Source organism: Scyliorhinus canicula, chromosome 11 (genome assembly GCF_902713615.1).
Source record: "Scyliorhinus canicula chromosome 11, sScyCan1.1, whole genome shotgun sequence".
In the NCBI taxonomy this organism is placed as follows: Eukaryota; Metazoa; Chordata; class Chondrichthyes; order Carcharhiniformes; family Scyliorhinidae; genus Scyliorhinus; species Scyliorhinus canicula.
The window spans coordinates 113043664-113058060 of NC_052156.1; the positions used below are offsets into that span (position 1 = coordinate 113043664).

Here is a 14397-nt window from a genome sequence, read left to right on the forward strand (position 1 = left end):
CATTGAAGGCAAGCATGCCGTATGCCTTCTTGACGACCTTCTCCACCTGTGTTGCCCCTTTCAGTGACCTGTGGACCTGTACACCTAGATCTCGCTGACTGTCAATACTCTTGAGGGTTCTACCATTCACTGTATATTCCCTACCTGCATTAGACCTTCCAAAATGCATTACCTCACATTTGTCCGGATTAAACTCCATCTGCCATCTCTCCGCCCAAGTTTCCAAATGATCTAAATCCTGCTGTATCCTCTGGCAGTCATCATCGCTATCTGCAATTCCACCAACCTTTGTGTCGTCTGCAAACTTACTAATCAGACTAGTTACATTTTCCTCCAAATCATTTATATATACTACGAACAGCAAAGGTCCCAGCACTGATCCCTCCAGAACACCACTAGTCACAGCCCTCCATTTAGAAAAGCACCCTTCCATTGTTATTCTCTGCCTTCTATGACCTAGCCTGTTCCGTATCACCTTACCAGAACAAAACAGTAGGGAAAACGCACCTTCTCCCACTCTGCACCGAATTACCTCACTGCACCAAATTCCCACTCTGGATGTGTCTCACTCCGGCTGTGTCTCCTTCACTTGCGCAAAGTGAGGACGGCCCCGCTGTGGCCACACAGTCCCATTTCCTGCACTAAAGGGATCGCCAAACCATTTTTAATTGGCGCCCTGATCTCTAGATCCCCCACCACAGCATCCGGACCCCTCTTCCCCCCAACTCAGCTAAAAGGGGGTCACGTGCCCTCCGCACCCCACCTCAGAAGAGCAGGGCACCCCCCAGGCCAGATCCCCAGCACAAGCAAAATACCACCCAGGCGCATTGCCCATTGCCAAGTGGCACTGTCAGGGTGCCAGGCTGGTATCAGGGTACCACCCTGTCAGAGCCTGACCACCCAGGAGCCCTAATCATCTGGGAGATCCCCACAAGTGCCAGTATGCCTGGTCCACAGTAGAGGAAACCAATGGTAACCAGCGCTCGCTCATCGTCTCCCCGGTGTGGGGGTTAGATCCCACGTCTTGGATAACTTCAGCGAGCGCATTTTCAAGCCTGTCTTACTGCACAATTGAATATGCATATTTGGGTCCCTTCCATAGATCGAGACGTTACGAGATCCCATTCAATCAACACTCCAATTAGATTTCACCTACATAATGTTCAATTATTTCCTTGAGACACAAAGTTTCAGTTTATACTCAATTAGCAGCGGCAAACAAATTTGGGTTTCTTTCTATTCAACTTGACCTGTTGTTTTAAAGCAATGATTAACAATTTGATGATACTACACAATTTGTTGGTGGATTCAGTTTTTTTTTTTAAATTCAAAGTTTTTCAATAATTTTACAAAACACTCCAGAAGGGAAAATAATACAAAGAAAAAAGGGCAACATGCCAACCAAACAGAACTTAACCCACTAAACAATAAACATTTTAACAACACCCAACTCAAAACAAAATAGGGCAAGCGCCCCTTACAAAGAAAATTTTAAAAAATTGTTGCTGCTGCTGTTGACCTCCACCTAACGTTCCACAAGAAAGTCAAGGAACGGTTGCCACCGCCTGACGAACCCCTGTAAGGACCCATGCAAGGTGAACTTTATCTTCTCCAACCTGAGAAACCCCACCATGTCATTCACCCAAGCCTCCACACTTGGGGGCTTCACGTCCCTCCACAATAGCAAGAGCCTTCTCCGGGCTACTAAGAAGGAAAGGCCAGAACTCCGGCCTCTTTCGACTCCTGCTCTCCCGGATCTTCCGATACCCCAAATATCACGATCCCCCAGCTCGGTTTTACCCGAGTATCCAAGACCTTAGACATAACCTTTGCAAAGCCCTTCCAGAACTCTGCAAGTGCTGGACACGCCCAGAACGTATGGGCATCATTAGCTGGGCTCCCCGAACACCTCACACATCTGTCCTCCACCCCAAAAAACGTACTCATCTTCGCCCCTGTCATATGCGCCCTCTGTACCACTTTAAACTGGATCAGGCTGAGCCTGGCACAAGATGAGGAGGAATTGACCCTGCCCAGGGCGTCAGCCCATAGGCCCTCATCCAGCTCCTCTTCCCACTTTCCCTTCAGCTCCTCCACCGAGGCTTCCTCCATCTCCTGCAGCTCCTGGTATATCGCCGAGATCTTACCCTCTCCGACCCACATGCCCGAGATCACCCTGTCCTGTATTCTTCGGGCCGGCAGCAACGGGAATTCTCCTACTTGCTTCCTGACAAACGCCCGAACCTGCATGTAGCTGAAGGCATTTCCTGGGGGTAACCCAAATTTCTCCTCCAGTGCCCTTAAACTGGCAAAAGTCCCGTCAATGAATAAATCCCCCAACCTTCTAATTCCCGCCCGGTGCCAGCTTCGGAACCCACCATCTATCCTGCCCAGAGCAAACCTATGGTTGTTTCGTATCAGGGACCAGACTGAGGCCCCCGTCTCCCCCCTATGCCGCCTCCATTGCCCCCAAATCCCCAGCGTCGCCGTCACCACCGGGCTCGTGGTATACCGCGTCGGCGGAAGCGGCAACGGTGCCGTCACTAGTGCCCCCAGGCTAGTACCTACACAAGACGCCGCCTCTAGTCTTTTTCATGCCGCCCCCTCTCCCTCCATCATTCATTTCCGAATCATCGACACGTTTGCTGCCCAGTAGTAGCTGCACAGATTCGGCAGCGCCAACCCACACCCCCGCCGACTGCGCTCCAAGAACAGTCTCTTAACCTTCGGGGTCTTATTGGCCCACACAAATCCCATAATACTCTTGCTCACTCGCTTGAAAAAGGCCTTAGGGATGAGGATGGGCAGGCACTGAAACACGAACAAGAACCTAGGGAGGACCGTCATCTTGACAGACTGCACCATACCCGCTAGGGAGAGCGGTAACATGTCCCATCTCCTAAAGTCCTCCTCCATCTGGTCCACCAACCGCGCCAGATTGAGCTTATGCAAGACCCCCCCAACTCTTGGCCACCTGAATAGCCAAATACCGAAAACTCCTCTCCACCATCTTGAGCGGCAGCTCCTCCAACCTCTTTTCCTGGCCCCTCGCATGCACCGCAAAGAGCTCGCTCTTCCCAACATTAAGCTTATATCCCGAGAAGTCTCCAAACTCCCTAAGGCTCTGCATAACCTCCCCCATCCCCTCCATCGGACCTGCGATATACAGAAGCAGGTTATCCGCATATAATGAGACACGGTGCTTCTCCCAACCCGGACCAAACCCCTCCAGTTTCTGGATTCCCTCAGCGCCATGGCCAGCTCTGCACTCCAGTCCTGGTAGATGTGAATTTCAGCATTCTCCCACCTGCTGCTCCGCTCCTTCTTCGCCCATCTCAAGACGCACTCCCTGTCAGTGAAACAGTGAAACCTCACCACCACAGCTCTCGGCGGCTCATTCGCCCTCAGTCTCCTCGCCAGGACTCTGTGCACCCCATCCAGCTCTAAGGGCCTCGGGAAGGCTCCCGCTCCCATCAGCGTACTCAGCATCGTAGCTACATACGCCCCAGCATCCGACCCCTCCACACCCTCAGGGAGACCCAGAATCCACAAATTCTTCAACCTGTTCTCCAGATCCTCGAATTTCTCCTGCCACTTTTTATGGAGCGCCTCGTGCGCCTCCACTTTCATCGCCAGGCCCAGGATCTCATCCTCGTTATCAGAGGCCTTCTGCTGCACCTCTTTAATCGCTGTCCCCTGCATCCTCTGGGTCCTTAAAAGGGCCCAAAAGTCCGTTGGGGACTGGTCAACAGGCAGAATGCTTAAATAGAATCCTGATGAGCAGTCTATTACATATTTTTAAACCGATACAAAGAGTTAATGTGCAGCTATTTAATGTCTGTGCTCCTGAGATGAATACGAAGCCAAGGCTAAAGCATTAGTAAGTAATTATGCTGTAACAAATTTGATCTTGTGCAAAACAGACAGCCCAGCAGGCTCAGCGATGTGGCAAGGATGAACTGTTATGGAGTAAGTCAATTATGATCCATCAAATAGCTTTAATACCACTGAACTGCACGCGATACAGAATATTTTTTTACATGTAGTTTGCTGTAAATGGCACTCAGATTTAATAACGTTTGCGGGAAACAGACACTGCCCAAAAATCCAAGAGTTGATTCTGTTTCCTAGTACATGGAGAATAGATACATGGAAATTATTACAAGGCTGTCTAATTGAGGGGTTTGATAAACACCCTCAGCCATGATATGGAGCAGTTCATTATGGTAATCTAAAATCTAGAATTACATTGCTGTATTTTAATCTGATGACCAGTACAGCCACAAGCTGCTCAACACTAACTCATTGATATATGTGATGCTACACGGAATGAATGGCCTGGATTTTGTAGTCAACAGCAAAACAAGAGCACATGCCATTGACCTTCAAAACAAAACCTTGCAGAGACCTAGCGATATCTGTGGCGATTGTAGCCCTGTTTAATTGGGATTCTCAGCGTTGTGCTGCAGTGATGTCATCACATTAAGGAATTCTCACAGGCAGCCAACAAAGGAAATGAAAGCACTAATAATCAAATCACTTCTTTTTAAATGTCACATAGTGAAATAAAGATCGGGACACGCATGAGGTTAAGGTGGCTGAAATATCATGAACAAATTTTATTTTAAAATTGTAGTTTGCAAGGAGTAATAATCAATCATAATGGAGACATTTAACAACATTCCACAAATATAAAATTACTTTTAAGGCCAGATCAGTTATTCAGTAGTTATTATTCAAATCACCATTAAAAACTTAGTTACTTTTTTGGTATGTAACAGCAATATGAAAGCAGAAAATGGATTTCACTGATTGCTGGCACAAAGGAGCTGGAGGACATCACACAGCAAATCATGGATGGAAGACTGCAACTTCAGGATTTCTACGTTAATCTGTGTTTGTCTAAATCCTGAAGTTGCTGCCCAATTTAGAGGAGTAATGATAGCAAATGCTGACCATTCACAATCGAACGTCCCACAAATTCTAGGCCATTATATGTTGTGATGCCCTTGCTTCAAAATGAGAGACAATTTACAGGTGACTGTGAAAATCCAAATGTAGTTATCAAAAAAAAGCTATTTATTTAGCTGTTTGAGGAACATCGATGTGCATGGATTGACTATCCTTTTCTTTTACATTTTTTACAGGAAATCCATGCAGACATGGGAAGAACATGTAGACTCTGCACAACAGTGACCCAAGCCGGGAACCGAATCTGGGACCCTGGCACTTTGAAGCAACAGTGCTTCAGTGAACTATGCTACCGTGAATATAAGTTCATGCTTTACACCACAATACTTGCATTAAAAGATTCATGATCAAGTTTAGAGATAATTTGCAGTATTTTAATGTGAAATTCTGCAGTTAGTATCATTTAGACAAACTACTTCTTTCGCATAAGGCAGATTTTGGCAAATAGATATGTCATCTTTTAATAAATGTCATATTTGCTTAGCCCACCTTTTTTTTTAAGACTTCTTTATTTAAATCCAAAATTATTCTATTTCATACAACCAAACATAAAGAAAGACTTACATTTATATGGCACCTTCACAACCACCGTGTGCCTCAAAACTCTCAATGGTCAATGAAATACTTTTGAAGTGTAGTCCCTGTTAGAATGTAAGTGCAGCAGCCAATACTTGCATAACAAACTCCCAAAAACAGCAATTTGATATTGATCTTTTTATAAGAATCCCTACAGTGAAGGAGGCCATTCGGCCCATTGAGTCTGCACTGTCACTTTGAACGACCACACTACCTAGGCCCAATCTCCCATCCCATTCCTGCAATTTAACATGACCAATCCACCTAACCTGCACATCTTTGGACTGTGGGAGGAAACCAGACACCCGGATGAAACCCACGCAGACACGGGGAGAAAATGCAAACTCCACACTGACAGTTTCCTGTGGTTGGAATCGAACCTGGGTCCCTGGCGCTGTGAGGCAGCAGTGCTAACCACTGTGCCTATACGCAATTTAACATTTCCAAATAATGTTCAACAATACATTTTAAGAATCCAGTGAAACAGAAATTAACCGGTTTCTCAAATTCCACATCACAATGGCCTCAATTTTGCATTTAACAGTGAAGGAGCAGTGTTCATCACTCACCTCAGTGACAACTGCCCACAATTTTTGCAGACTTTGGAGGAAAGGCTTGCTTTAATCTGGCATCTTGTCCAGTATGCTGCCCTCTACAGGGAATCTGTGGCATCAATGATCAGGACAATACGGCATAATGCTCTTAAATCACACAGAACAATCCTCAACGAGACACAGGGCAGAATTTTCCCATTTTGAGACTAGGTGCCGTGGCAGAGACGGAAATAGGGAGTGTTTCCGGCTGTGGAGGCTAGTGAGAAAATACACCAAATCTGACCTCATTAATTATGCATCCAGGTGTTTTACACCATAGGCAGTGGTGGGGCAGGCCAGGATGCTATATAGTCCACCGCTACGTCCGGGTGCCATATTGGCATCCAATGTCACTGACGACCCATTATTTAAGAAAGAAGATGGGCCTCCTGAGAATGAAGATGAATCACCAAGAACATCTTGAGACTGGCAGATGAACTCTCTCCAGAACACCTAAACTGGAAGGTCGACCTGCAGATGCACCCCCGACCTTCCAGGATGGGGGCCACCTCTATCACAAACCTCGGAGGCAGCCCCAGACATTGTTCAGAGTCCCACCATCTGCATGCCATGTTGTCCCAAGCATGTTTTACACAGGCATGTTTTCCCACCGATATCGTGGAGAATCTGGTGTGTGTGTGTGTGTGTGTGTGTGTGTGTGTGTGGGTGGGTGGGGGGGGGGGGGGGGGGCAGGATTGGGCCTTCGTCTGCATCTGGCCTCTGATAGGTTTTGCGGCCCGCCATGGGGGGGGAAGAACCCGCTGTAAATTCACGGCGACATGAAACCGATTTCTGGGCCTCCAGCCATATGCACCCCCTCATCAAGCATACAGGAAGGGGCTTTGGAGAATTCTGCAGATCGAGTCTAAGCCAGGAGGTGCAAACCAGAAATTATAATTTATGTTTAAATCCTGTGTAAAATAGTGGGAAAGATGGAATTAAGAAAGATAAAAAGAGACATAGAAAAAAATGTTTAAATCTCCAACACTAATTAAATTTTGAACGAATAAGATTCCACACTTTGAAATTAACTGGAGGCTGTTTGGCAGCAATTGAGACTGATAACACTTACACATGAATGTAGCAGCCTTAGCTTTTTCTGGTGTTTAGTGGGAAACATGAGGCCAAGTATCACAACTCCATGTCCTTACATTGATTTTAATGCTAGGTATATTAGTGAAATATCTACGCAGCAGCAGTGATTCAGGCTACAACTTCTGGATTTCTGTATTTAACTACACATATATATACCCTGGAAGTTAATGTCTGATTTACTCCACAACAGCGAGCACTGATAATCGGACCATAATTCTTTGTGTAAAATTCATTCAATTAGATATCAAAGACGATTTAGTACCATTTGGAAGTCATACCGCAATTCTTTGCGAAAAATTCAATTCAATAAGATATCAAAGGTGATAACGCATTATTTGGCAATCAATAACCAAGAAATGATGGCCTGTTTCATACTATGGGTATTTACTATTTTTAATATACCTTAAATCCTATATGTCATCAAGTCGATGACACAGTATGCTGCAACCATAAATATTTAAAAAATTAAAGTAACCAAATTCTGCTGTGAAATGTTAATGCCATTGAAAGGAATATCCATGCACAATGTATTAATCAATCAAGACCACTGCTATTTCAGACTTTTAGAATTTTTTCCACAGGTCTGAATCCTATATAATGAAGCATTTAAGTTTATTCGACACATCAGCAAGTTTTTTTAATGTAGTTACTGGAAGTCTTTACTCAACACAGTTTATTTGGTCCCAACCACCCATACATTTGTTCACCAGAATCTTTCCACATTTCTCCCACCTGACCAACCTACATCTTCTGCATAGCTTCATCACAGAGCAATGTTATTCCTTGCATTCTCCATTGCTTTCGTATCTGCAATCTTCCTCTTCTGAATACCCAGTCAGGATGAAATACTAGCTTACAATCTTAGCTTAAGCCTTCTTAGGTTTTCATTTCTCTCGTCTCATCCATTTCATCCTTTATTACTCCACTTAAATTAAGTTAGTATTCCTTTTGACACACAGTCATTCTGAGAATATTAATAAGTGTGAATCCCCAATTCTGAACATCCTGTAAATGCAGCATTTGCTTTACAATGGCTATCCTGACCTGATGAGCAGTTCCACAAGTTAAAATAAAGCATTAACAAATCATCTATTTCCTGATGAATATATTTGCATTTCATCCTCTCAAAGTTACCTTCTATTCATTTCATAAATTGAAACTCTATCTCTTTTAGGAAATAGGTAAACTATTTATACCATAATTAAACTGTAATTTTTCAGCACTGGAAAAGCAGCATTTTAATTTTGCACCTAAATCCATTTTGCTATATATGCAACCTAAACACTATTTATATAGTATAAAATAATAAGAATTATATAGCATAGAATTATAATAATATTACAATAATAATAATATCAATGTACTGGAAATTAAACTTCAGGAATGTCTACAAGGTGAGAATGTCATAAAGCACAAATATTTTTGCCTTCAAACATGGCTTTATTCAGAATATTGTTTATCATCAATGGGTTTTACTATTTACAAATCACTAACATAAATATGTGCTGCTTTACTAACAGGGAAATGACAGTGTCCCACAATTAAAGAGACGCAGCCACTGACTCCAAAGAAATCAGACTGTACAAGGTGTGTACTTTCTTCCTTAGCTTTGCGCATTTCACAACCTCAGCAAAAACTTTAAATTTGTTCTTCAATTCGGAACTTTGTATTCTAAATAGACATATTTAAATATTGCCAACTCGGGTGGGAATACCCTAGAAGAGTGCTTCTCAAAGTGTGGTACGCGTACCGGTGCCGGTACGCGAACCATCGTCTGCCGGTACTTGGAGTGTTTCCAGAAAAGAAAGAGACAGTAATCCTGGATTGGCTTGTTTCGCTCACCGGTCCCTGGCACATTGAAAAAAAAAACTGCCGGTATGCCACATCAGATAGTTTGAGATGCACTGCCCTAGAAGATCTACTGTTGTGATAGTCAGTCTTGCACACACTCACACATGCACTGTACCTTATCGCAACCATAGGACGTAAGAGCAGAATTAAGCCATTAGGCCCATCAGGTCTGCTCTGCCAATCAATCATGGCTGATATGTTTCTCATCCCCATTCTCCTGCCTTCTCCCCATAACCCCTGTTCCCCTTATTTATCAAGAACCTATCTATCTCTGTCTTATAGACACTCAGTGATTGGGCCTCCATAGCCTTGTGCGGCAAATAGTTCCACAGATTCACCACCCTCTGGCTGAAGAAATTCTTCCTCATCTTAATTTTAAAGGATCGTCCCTTCAGTCTGAGGCTGTGCTCTCGGGTTATAGTTTTTCCTACAACTGGAAACATCCTCTCCACAGCCACTCTATGTCGGCCTCTCAACATCCTGAAAGTTTCATTATGATCCTCCCCTCATCCTTCTAAACTCCCAATGAGTCAAGACCCAAAGTCCTCAACCGCTCCTCATATGACAAGTTCTTTGTTCAAGGGATCATTCTTGTGCACTTCCTCTGGACCCTTTCCAAATCCAGCACACCCATCCTTTTATACGGGGTCCAAAACTGCTTACAATACTCCAAGTGGAGTCTGACCAGAGCCTTATACAGCCTCAGAAGTACATCCTTCTGTGATGTATGTCATTCAGCTATGCCTAGGTCAACCCCACTTCCTGCTGCCCTCCACTTTGTCCCCTCAAACAGGATTTTGAAAACTGCGGGTCACAGATGGGTCTCAGAGTGATCAGGTGAGGCATTCCCGATCGCTGAGAAGCACCAGCGACCGTGACCAGCTTTTAAATGGAGAACACCAGCTGCAACCAGCTTTTAAATGGATAATACCGTGGGGCAGCACGGTAACACAGTGGTTAGCACTGTGGCTTCACAGCACCAGGGTCCCAGGTTCGATTCCCCGCTGGGTCACTGTCTGTGCGGAGTCTGCACGTCCTCCCAGTGTCTGCGTGGGTTTCCTCTGGGTGCTCCGGTTTCCGGGCTTAAGTGGGTCAGTATAGAATGGCCTCCTTCTGCACTGTATGTTCTATGTCTATGTCGATGCCAGCTACAACCAGCTTTTAAATCAGTGGTTCTCAACCGGGGTCCACATGGACCCTGGGGGTCCATGTAACATTACTGGGGGTCCACACAAAAAAAATACCGAATTGGGGGTCCACGGTGATATTTTAGTGGTCCACAGAGCAATTCTACTTCAGAACAATTGTTATTACTGAGAATCAAGTAGAAGAAAAAAATGTTTGTTTTCATGATGAATATTCACCTTTCTCTCTCTCTCTCTCTCTCTCGCACTGACAAAGGTCAAAGAGAGATTATAATCTATCTAATTTACCTTGAGGGCTGAAGGGGCTCAGAACCAAAAAGGTGCATTTGCTGTGTTTATTTTTGTGGTACTGTATTCTGAGAAAAAAAATCCATACCGGTTGATGACAAATGGGTTTATTGTGCTTTAATGACAGTTGTTGTTGAAGATTGCCCGGGCTATTGTCCCCTAGGAACAGCCCGGAGGACCTTTAATGACAGAAGCAGCTTATTAAATACCCACGGTTGACCTGACGCTTATGCCACGTTTCTCCTTGACAAGTTTAATGAATGATTTAACACAGTAATCACTAGAAACTGTGTATATTTGATATGAATTGGTTACTTTTAGAGTAATTTAATTCAATTTAGTCAGTAAAAAGTTTCTTTCATTACTTTTCATATTAGAATAAGTTTAGCAACGTACGAAAATACTGCTAATCCGTTTCCAACCCTCACGGTAAGGTAGATGGACTTTAGGATTAGTTTACCACGCATATAAGAAGCTTTTTTTTCTGTGGAATGGCTATGGGGGTCCACAAAAAAAAATTAAGAGGAAAAGGGGTCCATGGGTTAAAAAAGGTTGAGAACTCCTGTTTTAAATGGTGAATGCCAGCTGCAACCGGTTTTTAAATTAAACGATTCAGTCTTCCGGCCAGAAGAGGCGGCAGAGAGCAGGTTACACGCCCAGCACTGACGCTATGCACTCTGCAAATCTGTGCTTTTACCGCAAAATCATGGAGGAAAGATTCCTCCATTGTCTAGCTGCGAGCAAGCAAGATAACAGGACTGTGAAATACTGAAGGTGGATTGTTTTGTTAAAAGGAAGAGAGGACCAGAGACACAAACAGGCCAGGATCTGGGGGCGCACAGTGGTTCGCACTGCTGCCTCACAGCGCCAGGGACCCAGGTTCAATTCTGGCCTTGGGTGACTGTCTGTATGGAGTTTGCACATTCTCCCCATGGGTCTCCTCCGGGTGCTCCAGTTTCCTCCCACAGTCCATAGATGTTGGGGCTGGTTTAGCACACTGGGCTAAATAGCTGGCTTGTAATGCAGAAAAAAGCAGCAGTGTGGGTTCAATGCCCGTACCAGCTTCCCCGAACAGGCGGCGGAATGTGGCTTTTCACAGTAACGTCCTTGAAGCCTACTTGTGACAATAAGTGATTATTATTATTATTTGCAGGTTAGGTTAAAGGGTTATAGGAAGTGGGCTGGGGGTGGTACTCTTTCAAAGGATCAGTGCAGACTCAATGGGCCAAATGGCCTCCTTCTGAACTGTAGGGATTCTATGATTTTATGACTTTGCTGGAGAGAGCTTTTCAGGAAAGTTCACGGCAAGATAAAGCAATGCTAGTATTAGCTCTGTATACAGCTCCAGGACCTCTGGTGCTTTGGGAACAAAGCAGGTTAAAGTTGATTTCTTGAGGTAATGCTTTGTTACCAGACTCCTAAATGACCCTCTTATGGACTGATCTGATTAATACTACATGCTTCACCCGATGCCAGTGTATACGTATTTACATTGTGTACCTTGTGTTGCCCCATTACGTATTATCTTTTTGTGTACTAAATGATCTGTTTAAGCATGCAGAAAAAAACTTTTCACTGTACATCAGTACATGTGACAGTAAACTATTCCAATTCCAATTAATTGTGCCAATGCAAATCAGCAGGGAAATACTGGCAAAATGAAGTTTAAAACCCTCAAAACTTCAAAAGCATTTGAACACTAAGCATGGCGAGTTCATGGACAAATCTCTTAATTTTTTTCAAAGGATGCAGCGAAAATTTAAATCATTAGCTGAAGTCTTTTGCAGAAATGTAATATTGAATGACAAAGCAAGTGAGATTGTGAAGACCAATCATGCTCACCTGTCACACTAAAGGTAAGGGAAAATGGTGTGTTGCAAAGGTTGGCCAGCCTGGGTCGCAAAGTTCAGCTGGTTGGTAAAAATAATTTGAAAGACACTGCTCTAGAAGAGATCTCTGTAGCTTTTCAGCTCTGATCAAATGGTTGAAATGCTGACATTTTATTCTCTGGATCTCTTTGTTTTTGCAATTTTAAATGCCTCTTCATTTGTCTGTGTGTGGAATTTATATACTGCTTCTCAGCATCCACATTTCAAAGATCTCTATTTTCTTCCACATATCTTGATTTATTGTCCAACTTTCCGAGTCACATAGGAATGTAGCATAATAATAGGAATAATTGATAGACAGAATTCAGAAATAAAATGAGTTTAAACCATTAAGATGAACACCATATAATCTCAGGCAGACAGCAAATCATAGTTAAGAATATAATTTGATTGCCCACTGGTCTTTCAACTGAAAATTTTAAGTGCACCGTACAAACTTTCATTGAGGTTTCAACATGAATAACCTACATCACCAAACACAGAGGCGGAAAATCAATACAGCCGCATTTCTTTCCCCTGGGAATTTTGCTGCATAAATAATAAGCGAATGATGAAAGCAGCTTTATTAAGATCCAGCTGCAGAATTATTAGCAGAATGCTTCCAATGCATATTTCACAGTTTACAACAGCTTAAATGCAGAGTATTTGATTACCTACTAAACACACCTATCGAAAGTCCAATGTGCCACAATGCGCATGTGCCACTGCCACAACCATGGTTGTGAAGCAGAAATAAACAAGAGATTCCTATTAAGCTCAAATTCAATCTTAAAACATCAAAAAAAAAGCTCAAACATTTTTTTGAATTTACTTGACAATGCAAGGACGAGAAATAAATTGTCACGACTTGATTCTAAGTACAGAGTTAATAGTCACTGTTTTTATTTGTTAAATTACAGGTTGATGTCTGATAAGGCTGACACCAGCATTCGTCACCTGCTTTAAAAAAATCAGTGAACACAAATTCTAACTAGTTTATTCCATTTAAATAAAAAAAGTAAGGGGGGTGATGGTGAGCAGGAGTTGGTTCGTTGTGCACTGTTATTAGAATGACCGAATCCCACACGTCACCGTAAACTACAGAAATCTTTCAGAGTAAACGAGCTGGTGGATTTTTAAATTTCGACTGACGTTTAAGCGTCAGTTTTGAATGAAAACGTTGCTATGTTGAAATCACACTGCTGCGGCACGCCCACCTCTCACAAACGTGCAATCCACGTTGAGCAACTTCAACCAGGGTTTATCATTTTTTTTTTTAAATACACAAACACAGACAGGAAAACTTGTATCCAGTTGGAAAACAGTCTAACTCACACGCACAACAGGACTGAACTATCAGAGATTGCAGGAGGCCAGTCACATATCATGAACCAATTTTCATGAACCTATCATGTTCATATCATGAACCTATTCCCTCCTTCCTGTACTCACTTAATGTAGTATCTCGCCCCTTCGAAGGTGTATCCTTCTTCCCAGCCGGTTGGGAGATCTATCGGGGGGGGAGAAACAGGCGCGGGATTAAAAGGATCAGACCCTGAACATTCCCTGACTCTCTCCGCCCTCTCCTTTGGATCGTTCCCGCGACGAATTGACCTGAAATTTGCAGCCCCGGAGCAGTGAGATTGAGTATCAGTGTGGGCGAGTTTGAGAGGAGAAAATTCTACAATCCACAGGATTAAACACCGGGATTGAAATCAACATTTTACAGCCCGGATTTTGGGGCTCTGGGGAAATACAACCCGCTCCGAATGGTGACACCAACATCCTCCCCACTAAATAATACCTTCCAATTTACATTTACAAATAAATCCCAGCGGGCACTGACGGGGGGCGGGGGGATAAGTGACCCGAGGCTCTATAACCCCCCATTCATGGGAGGGGAGGGTCCTGGGTCTTCTCGGACCGGCTGGGAATGCGCGGCTCGGCACTCCCCTCCCCTCCCCTCCTTCCTCAGAACCCTCCAACCTCTCAGAGACCCCTCCACTCCCT

The 14397-nt window shown here is 43.8% G+C and overlaps 1 protein-coding gene across 11 annotated transcripts in view; it reads right to left on the bottom strand.

Annotated features, from left to right (window-relative positions):
- plekha5 (pleckstrin homology domain containing, family A member 5) overlaps positions 1-14397 on the bottom strand; it is a 460471-nt gene that overhangs the window by 445159 nt on the left and 915 nt on the right. For all 11 annotated transcript variants that reach the window (XM_038811100.1, XM_038811097.1, XM_038811094.1 and 8 more), the window contains exon 3: positions 13840-13897. In XM_038811100.1, the coding sequence (XP_038667028.1) occupies positions 13840-13897 (58 nt within the window). The remainder of the gene's footprint in view (positions 1-13839; positions 13898-14397) is intronic.